Genomic DNA, 19913 nt, shown 5'->3' on the forward strand with positions numbered 1-19913 from the left:
CTGCTGTTTATTCTTCAAAAGTACAATGGATGTGATCTACTTTGCATGATAAAAATAATGAAAGGAGCAACATCACTTGGCCTTCCTCAACCTGTCAGCTGAGAGAGATTGTGGTGAACCTTTCTTAAACTTGATTGCTCTTAGAAATTCATCTCCATTTGTCTTTTGATTTGAAAGCTGTGATTACTAACCAAAAGATCTACCACAAATTAAATCCCAGTGCCACCTGAACTCGGGCTAGGCTGTGACATCTCTCCAACCTTTCTCTACAGTATTGTAGAACAGCAACAAGAGTTAGCCAAGCAAGGAAGCTATCCCTTTCTCTTGTAAAATTATGCTTGTTGATATGGAAGAAAGGCAAGAAGCTCTTTAAAATTAACGTAATATTAGGCCCTGTTAGTAAATACAGATACAAACAATGTTGAAGATGTAATGTAAGTGTAAAAAAATGTGTGTTGAAACACAGCTTTGTGATCCTAAGGTGCAAAGCATGTAATTGAACTTGAAATTCATTGGAGTCCCTACCAAGCACAACAAATTCTTACCATTTAACATGTATTCAATTTCTGAAGTTTTGATATATCTGCGATGTTGATGATGTGAACCTGATAGACCTGAGGAATCAATAAGAAGCATTATGTTTACTATTCTACCAATAAGTATTTGGAATTTATCTTTGTCTCAGGGTAATGTTTAGTTTACGTATATAGCAAGGTAACAGATCCTCTGGCCCAACAAACCCGCACTGCCCAATTACACCCAAGTAACATTTAACCTACTAACGCTTACGTCTTTGCAATGTGGGAGGAGGAAACTGGAGCACCCGGAGGAAACCCATGCAGTCATACAAACTCCTGCAGAGAGTGGTAAGAATTGAATCTGGGTCGCTGATGCTGTAATAGCGTTACGCGAGCCGCTACACTATTGTACTGCCCAATGTGAATGAATTCATGTTAACTGCTGGGGAATAAAGCTCACATTTTAATCACATTCATGATTTACTGAGCAGCTCGAATACTTTCAAGTTTGTCACAAACCTACCTAGTTATTTTAGAATTGTGAAATGCTATGCTTGCAAAGCATGCTATGGGATGCAGGATGTTGGAAAGAGTCTTCAATTAATATGTTAGTGGTTTAAAAATCTAAAAGTGGGTGAAATTAATATGGTAAGTTCTTAAGTATTATCTCAGTGGAAAAATAACATTCAAAACTGGTCTGTCACATAGAAGAAATAAAATAATCTTCATTAGTGACTCTTCACCCAATATAAATTTCATAATAAAATCTGGTAGATTTGTGTTTACTTTAGTTTGCAGCTTCAGATTTTCTTTCAACCCCATGCTGATATGAGAAACTGTTTTAAAATTAGGTTGCTGAGAAGCAATGCTCATCTGTTTAAGACTGTTCATTGGCCTTGAATAAATCAAATCATGATGGCAGAATAGAAAATGTAGTTTTGAGGCAAAAATTGGTAGGATTAAATTTAAGCAAATTTAATTTGTCAATTATATCCATATAATGATTCATAATGGCTGTGTGATTTGCTGCTAAATGGGTTTTATGCCACTTTTTTTTTGCAGATATATAGAAGCTTTAAGAGCACAGATGATGGAAAAAATTAAATTGTGGAATACCGATTTGCCTCCACTCTGCTGCTGTGGATCTGATTTCTGGGATTCGCATCCAGACAAGTGCGCAAATAATTGTGTCTTCTACAAAAACCCAAAAGGTATGCCTTTAAAACTGGATGACAATACTTACAGAATTAGTTTTCTAAATATTTGCATTTTGTAAATTGTCAAAAGAAATTTTCACCATTAAAAGCCTCAATTTATTTGATCAAAGAGTTGCAAGACAAATTGATCAATTCTGTGCAATATATACTTACAGGAATTTCTATATGCAATATATAATTTATGTTAGTTAAAGGTATCAGAAAGTTTCGACATTCTTATTTTTTTAAAGATTAAATGATCAGATTGGAACTACTTTTTCATTATTTACGTGATATTCGGATTCCCTCTATGCATCACCCCATATCCCTAATTCTAAATTATATTAATTAAACTCATAGAATCATGGAGACATAAAGCAAAGAAACAGGCCTTTTAGTCCACTTTGTCAATGCCAAATGTGACGCCTGTTGATGCTAATCACATTTTCTGTTATTAGGCCCTCATCTTTCTACTTCTTTCTTATCCAAGTACCTGTCCAAATTCAGTTCTAATTTTTAAAAATTTGTTCTATTTATCACTTGTTCATTGAAACATACAGTGAAATGTGTTTGCATCAAATCAGCGAGGATTGTGCGAGGTGCTAACATAGTATGCCCACAACTAACCCTAACCCTAACCGTACATTTTTAGAATGTGGGAGAAGACCAGAACACACGGGGGGAAAAAAAAACCCACAAGGTCATGGCGAGATTGTGTAATTTTTTTTTACAGATAGTGGCGGGTATTAAACCCTGATCGGTGATTGCTGATGCTATAAAGGGATGCACTAACCATTATGATACGATGCTGCCAATGCTACCGTGCTGCCCCCACGTTTTAAACATTGAAATAGTATTTACCTTTACTACGCTTATGACAGCTTGTTTCAAATATTCACTACCCTCTATGTGACTAACTTGTCACCCAGGTCTAAACACAAGAGAATTTACAGATGTTGGAAATCCGGAGTAACACACACAAAAGTGTCTTGATGAAGGGTCTCATCGGGGCATTTTTGAGTCTACTTTAAATTTCTCCCCTCTCACCTTAAAGCTAAACAATGTTGATAAAAATCTGGAACATAATTTGCATAGAGTGGTCATTAGCCATAAACAATGAGGTTGAATTTAAATATACATTAACTAGGACCTATTAAATTCACAACATTTATAATGTGAAATCACTAGCACAAAGCTAAACATTAATGACCATGGTAAAATAATCGGATATTTAAAATTAAATGGACTTCAGAAGGAGTTGTTGGGGATGTAAGCGTAGCTTAAAGAATACACACAGCACTCTTGACAGTTACTGAGTTTTAGTAAAATGTATTCTGTAATTAAGATTATAATTTTGCTAAACAATTTGTTTTGTTAGTTTTTAACATGCATTAATAAGCCTTAATTAAAGCAATCTCTTTTACAAGCAGGTAGCAAGGTACATCTGCTGTGGTAAATTGCTGGTAATTCTGGTACTGTGTTGAATGTTCTATGGTGTCCTTTAAGGCTGTATGATTGGCTTTAATTGGATCTAATTGTTTTGATTTTAGCATCCAGTTTTCTGCAATTATACTGCACTTAGCTTGAATTCAGAAACTTATTAATGATGTACTTTGTTTGACATTACATCAGATAATAAGCATTGTTTGTTCTTTTGGAAACTTCAAAATTCATCTAGTTCCTCAGATATTTGTACCATACATTTCCTAGCAGTCAAAGCTTTTGGGTTCTGTATAATGCCTCTTGCTGAAAGGCTCACTTTCCTACAGGTTTTATGTGATGTTTTAAAATGATAATAAGTAAATACATATAACTTAAATAAAATTAGAGATTATTGATTTGTGGGGTATTCTAAGTTTGCCTTTTGCACAGTTTGGGTTCAGTTTCAGCTGGTATAATCAAGATAAGTTCCAAGATGTGCTTCATTTTATTTTAAATTTTGTCTCCCTATTTCTCCTTGATTGTGCAGGATACTCCAAAGCACTGCAATCTGTGTTATCTTCATATGATGCTTGGGATGAACATTACAGAAATCGTTCCTCAATGAAGAAACTTGCATTAATGAATTTATGTCTAGCCAAGAAGTAATTCACTTTGGGATACAGTTGGCTAATAAATTTTCACTGTAAGACTCAATGTGTAAAGTGTGATTAGATAATGTGTGGTATTTTTATTAACAGTTGTGTTTGATAAGTTATTTAATGTGTTTTTGTATGAAAAACTGATTTTAAAGATATTTAACCACTTTTCTGAACTTTTTCAATTGAGCATTAAGTTTAATAAAATTGAAAAAATATTTCCATAGGAGATAATTTTAAAGAAAAATTGTCTAAATCAGTAATAATAAAGGACTACTACAAACAATAGTGTTTCATTACTTGATGTTTTACAATTATATACTTCAGTCTTCCACCTCCAACCCACACTGTACCATGTTAAATCTTTTTATTATTGAAAATCAACAACAAAAAATATACATTGATATAATCAAGTCAACATATCAATATGTACAATAAGAGTTAAACTATCAACCAAGTTAAACAATATATCAATAATAATAAGAAAAAACAAAATGTTAACGCCAACCCACACTGTAATTGGAGTTCCTTATGGTGAGATGTTTTGGAGAGAATAATTAACCACGATCAGAATCACTGGATAAATTTCATGTATGCACGGGCTGTCTTGTTGTAGATGATGACTCAAATAAGAGAGGGAGAATGTATGCATTTAAGATTTACTGCAGGTGACCACTTTCTGCAATTTGTACTTTTACCATTTTCAAGAATGAGCTTAGTTGTATAACACTATAAAGCAGGAGAATGTGGTTGAGAGGGGAAAATAAATCGGAGGAAAGCAGTGGAGCAGACTCAGTGGGCTGAATGGCCTAATTCTTCTCCTATGCCTTGTTGCCTAACTTGTGAAAACAATACTGTGTTATCAGCAAGTGTTACTGTTAATAAACCATTCACATTAATGATAGGTGCCCTGACTTGCTGAGTTCATCCAGCATTTTGTGTATTGCTCAAGATTTCCAGCATCTGTAGAATCATTTGTGTATTACACTTTAAGTGTTTGGAAGGTACACGAATCAGTGTCCCACGAATGTCTTCACAGAATTAGTTTTTGATATCAATAATATGTTCGTCATTTGGGTGCTGATCAAATGCATTCTATCTCTGCTTACTCGATTCTTTTCCTACTCATTGCCCAGCTACTCAACTTTCCCATGTGTGCCCCACTGAAGCAACAATAGAATCCAATGGTTCTTTGAACATTTTGCGCCATAAAACATTATTTAAATTTCTTCAGTTTGCTACTACCCTTGCAGCATTAAGATCCAAATCAATGTTGCTGTGTTGCAACATCCTTTGTTGTTCTTCTGAACCTTTCCACAGCACTCAACAACATTGTATAAATTTCTACCAGATTTTCTCCACAGCTATCCATCTATGTCTATAAGACGGGCATTCATAAGATGTCCAACATCTCTTTCATTTCCAGACTGTTACATTTATAAGTTTCCAGTGTTTACCTTCTGACACTTAGTGGTTCTGAAAGAGGTAGCTAAAGAGATTATGGAGGCATTAGTGATGATCTTTCAAGAATCACTATATTTTGGAATGATTCTGGAGGACTCGAAAAATGGCAAATGTCTCTCGATTCTTTGAGAAGGGAGGGAGGCAAAAGAAATCAAATTATTGGTCAGTTAACCTGACTTCAGTAGTTGGGACAGTGTCCATAATTAAGGATGTGGTTTCAGGGTTTCTTGGAGGCACATGATAAAGTAGGCCAAAATCAGCCTGGTTTCTTTAACTGACAAATCTGTTGGAATTTTTTGAGGAACTAACAGCCAAGATGGACATAGTAGAATCAGTGGATGTTGTTTACTTGGATATCCAGAAGGCCATTGACAAGGTGCTGCACATGAGGCTGCTAAGCCAGACATCCCACCTCTCCCGGAACTTCCGGGAGTCTCCCGCATATTAATAGTGGCTCCCTGATGTCCGCAAATTATATACAATATCACAGAAATCAATTTTTTTTTGAGAGCGAGCGAGTGACCACCAGAGAGAGAGAGAGCGCGCCATGGCAGTGTGTTCCAAAAAAATATAAAACGTATGTCTCCCCAGACTATACCAAAGTGTACCCCTGCCTAATAGGGGTCAAGGTAATGACAGTGTTGCTCGCTGCACTGTTCGCAACAGTGACTTTTCTATTGCCCATGGTGGGTTAAGACTGTGAAAGACATGTTGAGGTGAGTTTAACAGGTGTCATTTGTTCATTAGCATAGCTAACGTTATTTAAACTAGCTGACTAGCTGCTAAGGAGCTACTCTATTGCAGACATCCCACCTCTCCCGGAAGTCTCCCGCAAGTTGATGGTGCTACCTCCCTGAAATGAGTTTTTGCAGGGTGGGATGTCTGGCTAAGCAAGGTAGGAGCCCATGGCATTAAAGGAAAGATACTAGCATGGGTAGAGGATTGGATGACTGGCGGCAGGCAAAACAGAGGAATAAAGGGGGCCATTTCTGGTTGGCTGCCACTGACTAGTTCTGCATGGGTCAGTGTTGGTACCACTTCTTTCCATGTTATATGTCAATGATTTGGATGACAGAATTGATGGCTTTGTGGACAATACAAGGATAGGTGGAGGGACAGGTAGCGTTAAGGAAGCAGAGAGGCTACAGAAGGATTTAGACATAACGAGAATGAACAAAGAAGTGGTAGATAACATATAGTGTAGGGAAGGGTATGGTCATGCATTTTGGTAGAAGGAATAAAGGCATAGACTATCTTCTAAATGGGGAGAAAATGTAAAAACAGGTGCAAAGGGACTTGGGAGTCCTTGTGCAGGATTCCCTAAAGGTTAACCTGCTGGCTGAGTCAGTGGTAAGGAAGGTAAATGCAACGTTAGCATTCATTTGGAGAGGACTAGAACATAACAGCAAGGATGTAATGCTGAGGCTTTATAAGGCATTAGAAAGACCACACCTGGAGTATTGGGAGCAGTTTTGGGCCCCTTATCTAAGAAAAGATGTGCTGACATTGGAGAGGGTACAGAGGAAGTTTACTACAATAATTCTGGGTATGAAAAGGTTAACATATGAGGAGCGTTTGATGGCTGTGGGCCTGTACTCACTGGACTTTAGAGGAATGAAAGGGTATCTCATTGAAACCTATCAAATATTGAAAGGCCTAAACAAAGTGGATGTGGAGAGGATGCTTCCTGTCAAGGGCTGTCCTTTTGTATAAAGGGATGATGCTCTCGGACCAGAGGGCATAGCCTCAGACTACAAAGATGTCCCTTTAGAAAAGAAATTAGATGGAATTTGTTTAGCCAGAGGGTGGTGAATCAGTGGAATTTATTGCCATGGATAGCTGTGGAGGCCAAGTCATTAGATTAATTTAAGGTAGAGTTTAGTAGGTTCTTGATTCGTAAGGGCATCCAAGGTTATGGGGAAAAGGCAGGAGAATGGGGTTGAGAGGGATAATAAGTCAACTATGATGGAATAGCAAAGCAGACTCAACAGGTCAAATGGCCTAATTGTATTTTCTTGTCTTATGGATATCATCTGTAAGTTGAGAGTCAGCCTTCATAGGTATTCCAATGCCTCTCAAGTGTATCTGATCATTTATCCCTCCCACATAGTATAATACCTCTTAGTTTTTCATTCTCTTGGTTGAAATTTAGTTTTCCACAACTCAGCTATATCACTTTAGCCTCTGCAGTACATTCAGAATCGATAGTAAGACTTTTTCCCCAATGGCTGAAGTGTCTAAAATTGTTGGACATAGGTTTAAGGTAAGGGGAGGAGGGTTCAAGAAGATTGGAGGAAAACAATTTTCATTAGATGGTTCGAATCTGGATTGCACTGCCTGAGGGGGTGCCAAAGGCTCGGACTCTTACAACAGGCAATTTAATTGCCTGTGCACAAAATGCTATGGGCCATGTGTGGAAAATAGAATTACTATGGCTGTGTACTTGATGGTCAACATTGACACAGTGAAAGGGCCAACTCTACAACTCTAGCCTCTCCAGCCATTCAGGCTCAACCAGACTATTTACTCTACTGTTTAACCCTGTGTTGAGATTTAACTCCTACCTCCAATGCTGCTTGGACCTAACCTTTGCAACATTGTGAAACCCTACAGATCCCCTACTACGCAAATTGATGGCTTTATCAGCACATTCTCTGATGCAGGGCTTTGACTCAATGTCAATAATTCTTTTCCCCTCTGCAGTTGCCTCTTGATCCTCTGACTTCCTCCAGCAGGTCATTTGTTGCTCCAGATTCCAGCATCTGCAGTCTCTTGTGTCGCTTATGTTGAATTGGCAAAAACATTGTGGGTTGTATGGTTTGACCAGTGCTGTCTTCTATGTTTAATTCAATATTCTCCTTGCTACCTATAATTGCTACAATTATTTTTCTTCAGCTAGTTTTTCATCTGAAATACACATTCAATAGTAACTGACAGAGGAAGTAAAATGAACACTTGAAGAATACTTCTGGATAGGGAGGTATGGGGTTACAACAAACAAGATGCTGGAGGTATTCAGCAGACCAGGCAGCATCTATAGAGGGAATGGTCAACATTTTGGGTTGAATGGATAATTCTTTCAAAGAGCTAACAGATCAATCAAGCTTGCACTCAGTGTCAGCAAGAACAAGGAATTCATTGTGGACTTCAGGAAGGGGAAGTCAGGAGAACACACCAGTCCTTACTGAGAAGTCAACAGCGGAAAGGGTGAGCATCATCAAGTTCCTAGGCATTAATATCATCCAGTAGCACTTACATCCACTGTGCTTTGACAGGTTGGTCATAAATCATATAACCTCCTGACTGAGGAGTGACCTGGATCTGCTCCAATTTGCCTACAGTCACAACAGGTCAACAGCAGATGCCATTTCATTGGCCCTTCACTCAGCTGTGGAAAACCTGGACAGTGAAGATGCATACATCATGATGCTTTTAATTGACTACAGCTCAGTATTCAACACTATGTCCCCTTGAAACTAATCACTAAGCTACAAGACCTGGGCCTCGATGCCTCCCTGTGCAACTACATCCTCATTTTCCTCACTTGCAGACCCCAGTCAGTTTAAATTGGCAACAGCATCTCCTCCACAATCACTATCAGCAAAGGTGCACCATAAGGTTGCGTGCTTAGCCCCCATTCTATACATATGACCGTGAGGCTAAGTATAGCTCTGATGCCATATTGATGAACCACTGTTACTGGCCGAAGCAAAGGGAGTGATGAATCGACATATAGAAGGGAGATTGAAAACCTGGTTGAATCATGCTACAGCAACAACCTTTCACTCAATGTAAGCAAAACCAAAGAGCTGATTATTGACTACAAGAGGAAGAAACCAGATATCCATGAGCCAATCCTCACTAGGGAAGAGGAATAACTTCAAATTCCTTGCATTATAATTTCAGAGAATCTGTCTTGGGACCAGCACATAAGTGCAATTAGAAAGGAGGCAAAGCAGCGCCTCTACTTTCTTAGAAGTTTCCACAAATTTGGCATGTCATCTAAAACCTTGACAAACTTCTATAGATACACATTGGCAGTGTCCTAACTGGTTGAAAATCTGGTTGAATCATGCCACAATAACCTTTCACTCAACATCTGCATTGAGTGGTAAGGAAAGACCAATGTCCAAGAACAAAAAGTAGTGGATCCAGCCGAGTTCGTCACAGATAAATCCCTCCCCACCATTGAGCACATCTACAAGAAGCACTGCCACAAAAAAGCAGCGTCCATTATCAACTGTCGTCACCATCTAGGCCATGCTCTCTTCTCGCTGCATCCATTGGGAAGCAGGTCCCACACACCAGGTTCAGGAACAGTTGTTACCCTTCAGCCATCAGGCTCTCAAACCAGCTTGGATAACCCCACTCACCTCAACTCTGAAGTGATTTCACAACCTACAGGCTCACTTTCAAGATTTACAACTCATGTTCTCAGTATTATCTATCTATCTGTCCATCTATCTTTTGCACATTGGCTGTTTCATTTATGTCTAGGTTTTCATAAATATCTTTATTTTCCTGTAAATGCTTGAAAGATGAATCTCAGGGTTGTATATGGTGAAATACATGTACTCTGATAATAAATTTACTTTGAACTTTGATATCACAGAGGATCTATCCTGGTCTCAACACATTGATGCAATCAAAGCAAAGGCACACTAGTGGCTATACTTCATTAAGAGTTTAAGAAGATTTAGTATGTCACCAAAAACTCTAGCAAATTTATACAGATATACTGCCGAGTGTTCTGACTGTTTGCATCATTTCTTGGTATGGAGGCTCCCATGTACAGGATCGAAAGACACTGCAGAGAGTTGTAGAGGGTCAGTTCGATCACGGGCAAAACCCATCCCACCATTCAGGACACCTTTGAAAGGTATGCCTCAAGAAGATGGCATCCACCATTAAGGACCCTCACCATTTGGACTTGCCCTCTTACTCATTACTACTGTCCTTGCTGATAATAAAATTAAATCACTAAAAGTTCTGAACACATAGACTCTTGTGGCTCACACACTGTTTATTTTACTTGTGCGTAAGGAGAACAGCATGTCCTTGTCACCCACACTGCCTTGAAGCCAGGACAAAAAACTGCTATTTTTGACAAATTTGGCATGTCATCTAAAACCTTGACAAACTTCTATAGATACACATTGGCAGTGTCCTAACTGGTTGAAAATGAATCATGTCACAACAACCTTTCACTCAACATCTGCATTGAGTGGTAAGGAAACACCAATGTCCAAGAACAAAAAGTAGTGGATGCAGCCGAGTTCGTCACAGATAAATCCCTCCCCACCATCGCCCATCCCTTGCCCATCCTCTGGGCTTCCCCCCTCCTTGTCTTTCTCCCCGGACCTCCTGTCCCATGATCCTCTCATATCCCTTTTGCCAATCACCTGTCCAGCTCTTGGCTCCATCCCTCCCCCTCCTGTCTTCTCCTATCATTTTGGATCTCCCCCTCCCCCTCCCCCTCCCACTTTCAAATCTCTTACTAGCTCTTCCTTCAGTTAGTCCTGACGAAGGGTCTCGGCCTGAAACGTCAACTGTACCTCTTCCTAGAGATGCTGCCTGGCCTGCTGCATTCACCAGCAACTTTTACGGGTGTTGCTATTTTTACATAGGATTGGCTGATGAGTTGAAATTGACCATTTGGTAAATTGTATATGTTTGAATTCCTTACTTGCAAGATCAATTGCCATTCACAGTAGAGGTGTTAAAAGTCAATCAAAACTTCAAGCTGACAACTGTTGATATTTTGAAGTTAGTAAAACAATCATCCCTTAGTTGTTGGATGTGTTTCACATCCTTCCATGGTTCTTATCTCATCTTGTCTCCGGCACCCCCTACTGTGTAAAGGGACACTATGCTTTAGGAAGTCCTTTCTAGAAAAGTCTCACTACAGAGACCTCACTTGTCTAACTTTACTACACATTGTCGCAGTCACCACTGCCTATTTGTCTGCAGTGAGCAAGGTTGGCTCCACTGGTCTCACTTCAAAGATCTCCCTTGACTGGGTTTGAGAACACAGTGCTGCAGTCATCCTCACCTGGATGTTGTCTTTCATCCTTGCCTTACCATAGCTTCCATAATACCATCGTGGTGGAGGTAGAGAAGTCTATAGACCCACACTGAATGTTTTAGGACCAGCTCCTTCCCATCAGCCATTCTTTTCCTGAACAGTCCAAGGGCCGATGAGCACGACCTCACAATTCCTCTTCTGCACTAATTAATCATTTAATTAATTTATTGTAACTTATAGTCATTTTTATGCCTTGCACTGTACTGCTATTGCAAAACAACAAATCTCACGACACGTCAGTGATAATAAACCTGATTTTGATTCATTTGCAATATATGCATGCATCTATTAACGTATTTTCATTTAATACACATTTTCTAATTAATGGATTAACTTCAAAATATAAACAATTGGAATTTCTTGGCTGTATTTTTAATTTCGCGACTAAAGCACGTTTATTTATTAGCAGCCACCAATCACTGCCTCCAGCACGGGGAACGATGGGGAAAGATTTTTGTTGCATCGAAACTCCACCCATCCTGAATTTGCACTCGGGTCGCTTTCATTGGCTCCTCGCTTCTCTTGCGTCAGTCTTAGATGGGTCACATGGCGGTGGAAATTCTGCTGTGGCTGGCTGCTGACGACTCGTCTTGTCCATAAACTGCATGTGATTAATCCATCTCAATGTTCAACTGATCGGTGCCGGAAACCGTGCTCTGTAAATTTGTTGTCGCATTTGACTGTGATGATGCATTGTTTCCGTGTAATCTGTTACATAACCGGCACTGCATGGATACAGTATTATTTTTAAAGCAGACTTGACTTCAATCACGGATACTGTTGCCGGCGTGGAATTGTGGCGACCCAGGAATCGCAGTGGGTTTTTTTTTCACCCCGGAAGGAGCTTTCGGAAACTTGCCGGCTGCCTGTTTATTCTGGTGTTAGTTATTGTTGCCGAGTGTACCATGCGATCTACACTGCCGCCAGGGATCCGTTGCGTTCAGGCATTCAGCAGAGACAGCTGGTAAGCATCGTTTTTATATCATCGGGTACATAGAATAGTACAGCACAGTAAGGCCCTTCGGCCCACAATGTTGTGCCGACCCTCAAACCCTGCCTCCCATATTACCCCCCACCTTAAATTCCTCCATATACCTGTCTAGTAGTCTCTTAAACTTCACTAGTGTATCTGCCTCCACCACTGACTCAGGCAGTGCATTCCACACACCAACCACTCTCTGAGTAAAAAACCTTCCTCTAATATCCCCCTTGAACTTCCCACCCCTTACCTTAAAGCCATGTCCTCTTGTATTGAGCAGTGGTGCCCTGGGGAAGAGACGCTGGCTATCCACTCTATCTATTCCTCTTATTATCTTGTACACCTCTATCATGTCTCCTCTCATCCTCCTTCTCTCCAAAGAGTAAAGCCCTAGCTCCCTTAATCTCTGATCATAATGCATACTTTCTAAACCAGGCAGCATCCTGGTAAATCTCCTCTGTACCCTTTCCAATGCTTCCACATCCTTCCTATAGTGAGGCGACCAGAACTGGACACAGTACTCCAAGTGTGGCCAAACCAGAGTTTTATAGAGCTGCATCATTGAATCGCGACTCTTAAACTCTATCCCTCGACTTGTGAAAGCTAACACCCCATAAGCTTTCTTAACTACCCTATCCACCTGTGAGGCAACTTTCAGGGATCTGTGGACATGTACCCCGAGATCCCTCTGCTCCTCCACACTACCAAGTATCCTGCCATTTACTTTGTACTCTGCCTTGGAGTTTGTCCTTCCAAAGTGTATCACCTCACACTTCGCCGGGTTGAACTCCATCTGCCACTTCTCAGCCCACTTCTGCATCCTATCAATGTCTCTCTGCAATCTTTGACAATCCTCTACACTATCTACAACACCACCAACCTTTGTGTCATCTGCAAACTTGCCAACCCACCCTTCTACCCCCACATCCAGGTCGTTAATAAAAATCACGAAAAGTAGAGGTCCCAGAACAGATCCTTGTGGGACACCACTAGTCACAATCCTCCAATCTGAATGTATTCCCTCCACCACGACCCTCTGCCTTGTGTAGGCAAGCCAATTCTGAATCCACCTGGCCAAACTTCCCTGGATCCCATGCCTTCTGACTTTCTGAATAAGCCTACTGTGTGGAACCTTGTCAAATGCCTTACTAAAATCCATATAGATCACATCCACTGCACTACCCTCATCGATATGCCTGGTCACCTCCTCAAAGAACTCTATCAGGCTTGTTAGACACGATCTGCCCTTCACAAAGCCATGCTGACTGTCCCTGATCAGACCATGATTCTCTAAATGCCTATAGATCCTATCTCTAAGAATCTTTTCCAACAGCTTTCCCACCACAGACGTAAGGCTCACTGGTCTATAATTACCTGGACTATCCCTACTACCTTTTTTGAACAAGGGGACAACATTCGCCTCCCTCCAATCCTCTGGTACCATTCCCATGAACAACGAGGACATAAAGATCCTAGCCAGAGGCTCAGCAATCTCTTCTCTCGCCTCGTGGAGCAGCCTGGGGAATATTCCGTCAGGCCCCGGGGACTTATCCGTCCTAATATATTTTAACAACTCCAACACCTCCTCTCCCTTAATATCAACATGCTCCAGAACATCAACCTCACTCATATTGACCCTGGTTCAATATTTGGTTGGAAGATGTCGTGCCCTTTACCCCTCGCTTCCCGGTGGAAAACATAACCTACCCTTTGAGGGCAAGACGAAGTGGAGACTCCACATTTCACTTTAGGCAGGTAGAAAAATGTTATGCAAGAGTTCAAACTTGATGGGGATGTTATCTTGTCACTTTTCTTCCTGAACACTTTTCGATGTCCTTGATGAACTCCCTGTCCTCTACCTCTTGGTTTCTCCACCATCCCTATGTCCCCTTCACACTGGACCTCAAGGATAGTTTTTCATTTTCCCTGCTGCTGAAAATAGACCCAAAGGATTGAAATAGGTGTCTAGCTGATTTGTGTTCTGGGCTGAAACGTCTACTGAACTCGTTTCCGTAGAGGCTGCCTGGCCTGCTGAGTTCCTGCTGCATTTTGTGTGTGTTACGCAAGTTGTGGTTTGCTACATTTGTAACTAATGTGTCTGCTGTCATCGAATCAGAACTGGCAGGTGTTGGCCCATGCCTGTCCTGGCTACAGTTCAGAAGAAATATGCAATCAATCCCAGTGTCTGTGCTCTGCTGGTATCTCAACTGCTTAACCACTTCCCTTACGAAATGCTGTGGTATCCTGTCAACTCTTTTTGGTGGTGTGCACTGCATTTCATTTCTGATATTCCAATTTAAGTTGCTGACTGTTCAGTGATGGGACACAAGAGTCCCTGTCGCGATCGTGGTTAGCTTCCTGTCGCTGCTACATTGGCATTGGTATAAATCAGGGTTTAAGGTTTGAAGTAAACTACCACCACACAGGTTGCCTCCTTTTGCTTTGCTGCAATCAAGTGAGACCATGGTTCCAGATCCTGGTCTCAGAGGGAACTAAAGTCACCTGCCATAAATGTGTCCGAGGCTGCACCCCTGCTGTAGCTTCTAATTGGGGAATAGATGAACCACTGTTACTAGTCATTATGTAAAAGAACTGAAACTGCAATTATCACTGTCACTGCTTACAAAAAGTTGACGCGTGGCCAAGTGGTTAAGGTGTTCGTTTAGTGACCTGAAGGTCGCTAGTTCGTGCCTTGGCTGAGGCAGCGTGTTGTGTCCTTGAGCAAGGCACTTAACCACACATTGCTCTGCGATGACACTAGTGCCAAGCTGTATTGGTCGTAATGCCCTTCCCTTGGACAACATCTTCCATACAACCTTGCCCAGGTCTGCGCCCTGGAAACCTTCCAAGGCGCAAATCCATGGTCTCACAAGACTAACGGATGCCTATATAAACTTCTTACAAAAATAGAGTATTGTGCAAAAGTTTCAGGTGTGCATATACAGTATATAGCTGGGGAGCCCAAGACTTTTTTTTTGCACAGTACTCTATTTGTCAAGGTGGAGCAGAGAGTGAGTTTGTAAATCTGGCGGGAACAAAGGATGTTGGGAATGGCGAGGGAGGTCTGTGGGACTGGTGGCAGAGAAGGAGTGCCAGAGTCCACAATAGAGACCTGTATCAGAATCATTGGGTTGTCACTTTGCTAATGACACCTTTGGCTTGTAAACTAGTATTTATGGACCAGGCAGCATCTTTAGTAATAAACAAAGATGCAGAGTGTCACAGGTTTTAAGGTTCCAGTAACCTGCCTTTGCCCCTTCTCCTGTCAGTAGAGATGGTTCCACCAGGCTCGTAGCTAAGCCACATGAAGGCCAAGAGCCGGACTTGGTTGTCAGAGGCTATTTGAGGCACACACCATTGGGAGCATTTACTAGGCTGTGGGAGTTTATCCCCACTACCCTCCCCCTCCCTCCCACCCTCCCCAAACATGGTTTCCCTTTGATAAATCCAAATTGATGCTGCTCAATTTATTAGTTTCTAATTTTATTAATATCACATCTTTCATCATGGATGACAGTGTTTTCTTAGCTTCTATTGTCGAGCTGATGTGGACCTCGGATAGGCCAGCAAGATTGCCAGAGCTGCATGTGCTCTGGTAGTGTCAAAATTCCTGAGATTTACACATTTCTTTTGTGTTGGACAAATTGGATTGATTTTAACTCTTTGGTTAGCTCTTTCTTTTTAAAAGGTCCTGAAGATTTGTATCGCTTTTCACAACTCCTTGCATCCCAGAGTATTTTTCATTTGTTGCATTCAGATTACTTTTTATTGCATGTACAGTGAAGCATGCAGTGGAATGTGTTTGCGTTAACAATCTGCACAATCGAACAATATGCTGGGGGGCAGCCTGCAAATGTCACCACACTTTCCGGTGCCAATGTCACATGCCCACAATGTTCATCAGAACAACACAAGCTCCAACAGCAACAGCAAAACAAGCCCCTTTTCTCCCTCACACGCACACAGACAGCTCTCCAACCCCGAGACAGACTGCCTCCAGTCCCTGGCCTAGACTTCCAGATATTGGGCCTCTGACCATTCAGTGAAGTAATATAGAACTGTTCCAAGAATTAATAAACATGAGCATAGAGATGGGACATTCAGTTCTTTGTGTCTCCTGCCAATTATATGCTCTTCCTCTGAGGCATTTTCAAATAGGGGAATCATTGTTAATGGGAGGGGGTTGTGAAATTATGTCAGACAGTTCTAAGAAATATTTTGACGATGATTGTAGCATGAGAAAGGGATTTAAGGAAGTGTGTGCGTCTGTGTAAGAAAAGTGGCCGTAGGTCCTATTACCAGCAGTAGGAAGGATCACTTGGAGCAGAGACAGAATTGTGAGCCAATAAATTTTTTTGAAACTTTGTGGCATTTACCTGCCTTTGATGAATTTTCTGTAAAAATTATGAAAACCAAATTCAGAAGGAGAGGGCCTAACTCTTGTACTAAACCAGGTTCCCTTCATGTGACTTTGAAACAATGCAGTTCTATACTGGCTACAACTTTGCATCACCGATGCTGGCCGTAGGTTTTTGATTTGAAAGTTCAGCGTCAGTGAAATACACAACACTACATTAGCACATGGAGGGTGACTCATCCTTTCCTAACTCTTCACATTCTTCCTACACAATATCTAAGATCTGGAAAAAAACATTAATTATATAAAATCTGTACTTCAGTATATAATTAACAGGCTTAGAGCTGCATAACATAGGGAAAAGTCAATTACAATCAAATGTTTTTATTTAAAATATTGAGTAGCATTTAACAAACCTGCATGTCACAAATGGTAACCAGTTGTTAACTCTCTTGTTATGCAACAAAGTAATTTAATTACAAAAATATGTGTATGTCACCATATACAACCCTGAGATTCATTTTCTTGTTGGCATTCAAAGTAGAATGTAGAAATATAGCTGAATCAATGTAAAACCACACAGAAGCAATCAATGTGCAAAAACAAATGAAGCAAATCAGAATAAGTAATATGAAATTGTAGAGCCCTCCAAAGCGAATCCATTGTTCGGTGTTGTGAGTGAGTGTATCCATGCTGGTTCAGGAGCCTGATGATTGAAAGATAATCACTGTTTCTGAACCTGGTGGCATGGGACTTGTGGCTCCTGTACCTCCTTCCTAAAGGTAGCAGCAAGAAGAGAGTGTGGCCTGGATGATGGGGGTCCTTGACAATGGATGATGCTGCTTTCCTGTGGCAGCACTCCTTGTGGATGTGCTCAATGGTGGGGAGGCCTTTGCCTGTGATGGACTGGGCTGCATCCACTGAAACAGTCACGGTAAAGACCAAAACAGTTACAGTAGAAAACTGCAGGTGCTACAAAATAGAAAATGATCATGGGTCAGGCAGCATTTGTGGTGAGAGCAATAGGTGGTTAACACCACATGAGAACTGCGAAGAGTTACAACAAAAATTCAGGTTTAAAGCTGCAGAGCTGACAACAGACTAAGCAAGAAATACAGGATTGGAATGGATGATCATTTAAAATTGTTGAATTCAGTATTGAATCTTAAAGGCTGTAATGTGGTTGATTGAAGGTGAGGTGCTGTTCCTCCTGCTCCTGTTGAACTTTGAAACAGTCCAGGAGGTCAAAGATGGAGGTCTCAAAAAGGCAACACTGAAGTATCTGGGAACTGAGAACTCAAAGCAACACTTGTCAGCTGAATGGAGGTGGTCCAAAAAGTCTTCACCCAATCTGTTTAGTTTCTTCATACTGGTGGAGGCATCTTCCTGAGCAGCAAATGTAGTGTATTAACAGGAGGGAAGCAATTGTATTGCTGCCTCACCTGGGAGGTGTGTTTGGATCCCATAACAAGAGAGGGGAGGAAACAAAGCTGCTGTATTTGCATGCTGAGCTGCTGTGAGATGGGCATCTGTGCTGTGTTACATTCCTGCAGGAAAATTGTATTGAAATATTAACAAATTATGTTTTTAAGGTTTGGCCTGCTGACCTTTTAAACATGGAAACGTAGAAAACATACAGCACAATACAGGCCCTTCGGCCCACAAAGCTGTGCTGAACATGTCTCTACCTTAGAACTACCTAGGCTTTACCCATGGCCCTCTATTTTTCTAAGCTCCATGTAGCCATCCAGGAGTCTCTTAAAAGACCCTATCGTTTCCGCCTCTATCCCATTCCACGCACTCACCACTGTCTGCGTTTTTTTAAAAAAAAAACTTACCCCTGACATCTCCTCTGTACCTACTTCCAAGCACCTTAAGACTATGCCCTCTCGTACTAGCCATTTCAGCACTGAGGGAAAAGCCTCTGACTATCCACACGATCAATGCCTCTCATTATCTTGTACACCTCTATCGAGTCACCTCTCATCCTCCGTCAATCCAAGGAGAAAAGGCCGAGTTTATTCAACCTATTCTCAAAAGGCATGCTCCCCAATCCAGGCAACATCCTTGTAAATCTCCTCTGCACACTTTCTACGGTTTTCATGTCCTTCCTATAGTGAGGCGACCAGAACTGAGCACAGTACTCCAAGTAATATTACTTCTTGGCTCTTAAACTCAATCCCACGATTGATGAAGGCCAATACACCATATGCCTTCTTAACCACAGAGTCAACCTGCATAGCAACTTTGAGTGTCCTATGGACTCGGACCCCAAGATCCCTCTGATCCTCCACACTGCCAAGAGTCTTACCATTAATGCTATATTCTGCCATCATATTTGACCTATCAAAATGAACCACCTCACACTTATCTGGGTTGAACTCCATCTGCTACTTTTCAGCCCAGTTTTGCATCCTAACAATGTCCCGCTGTAACTTCTGACAGCCCTCCACACTATCCACAACACCTCCAACCTTTGTGTCATCAGCAAACTTTCTAACCCATCCCTCCACTTCCTTATCCAGGTCATTTATAAAAATCACAGAGAGTAGGGGTCCTAGAACAGATCCCTGAGGCACACCACTGGTCACCGGTCTCCATGCAGAATATGACCCATCTACAACCACTCTTTGCCTTCTGTGGGCAAGCCAGTTCTGGATCCACAAAGCAATGTCCCCTTGGATCCCATGCCTCCTTACTTTCTCAATAAACCTTACATGGGGTACCTTATCAAATGCCTTGCTGAAATCCATATACGCTACATCTACGGCTCTACCTTCATCAATGTGTTTAGTGACATCCTCAAAAAATTCAATCAGTCTCGTAAGGCACGACCTGCCTTTGACAAAGCCATGCTGCCTATTCCTAATCATATTATGCCTCTCAAATGTTCATAAATCCTGCTTCTCAGGATCTTCTCCATCAATTTACCAACCACTGAAGTAAGACTCACTGGCCTATAATTTCCTGGGTTATCCCTACTCCCTTTCTTGAATAAGGGAACAACATCCGCAACCCTCTAATCCTCCGGAACCTCTCCTGTCCTCATTGATGATACAAAGATCATTGCCAGAGGCTCAGCAATCTCCTTCCTCGCTTCCCACAGTAGCCTGGGGTACATCCTGTCCGGTCCCGGTGACTTATCCAACTTGATGCTTTCCAAAAGCTCCAGCACATCCTCTTTCTTAATATCTACATTCTAAAGCTTTTCAGTCTACTGCAAGTCATCCCTACAA

At 41.2% G+C, this 19913-nt stretch overlaps 2 protein-coding genes across 5 annotated transcripts in view; both read left to right on the top strand.

The window, feature by feature from the left end:
* ccdc15 (coiled-coil domain containing 15) overlaps positions 1-4068 on the top strand; it is a 54211-nt gene extending 50143 nt beyond the window's left edge. For all 4 annotated transcript variants that reach the window (XM_063038795.1, XM_063038794.1, XM_063038793.1 and 1 more), the window contains 2 exons: positions 1581-1729; positions 3684-4068. In XM_063038795.1, the coding sequence (XP_062894865.1) occupies positions 1581-1729; positions 3684-3802 (268 nt within the window). In that variant the 3' untranslated portion in view covers positions 3803-4068. The remainder of the gene's footprint in view (positions 1-1580; positions 1730-3683) is intronic.
* Positions 4069-11894: 7826 nt separating this feature from the next.
* Positions 11895-19913, top strand: part of slc37a2 (solute carrier family 37 member 2) — an 80390-nt gene continuing 72371 nt past the window's right edge. The window contains exon 1 of the mRNA XM_063038693.1: positions 11895-12305. Coding sequence (XP_062894763.1) covers positions 12247-12305 — 59 coding nt within the window. The 5' untranslated portion in view covers positions 11895-12246. The remainder of the gene's footprint in view (positions 12306-19913) is intronic.

Source organism: Mobula hypostoma, chromosome X2, assembly GCF_963921235.1.
Source record: "Mobula hypostoma chromosome X2, sMobHyp1.1, whole genome shotgun sequence".
In the NCBI taxonomy this organism is placed as follows: Eukaryota; Metazoa; Chordata; class Chondrichthyes; order Myliobatiformes; family Myliobatidae; genus Mobula; species Mobula hypostoma.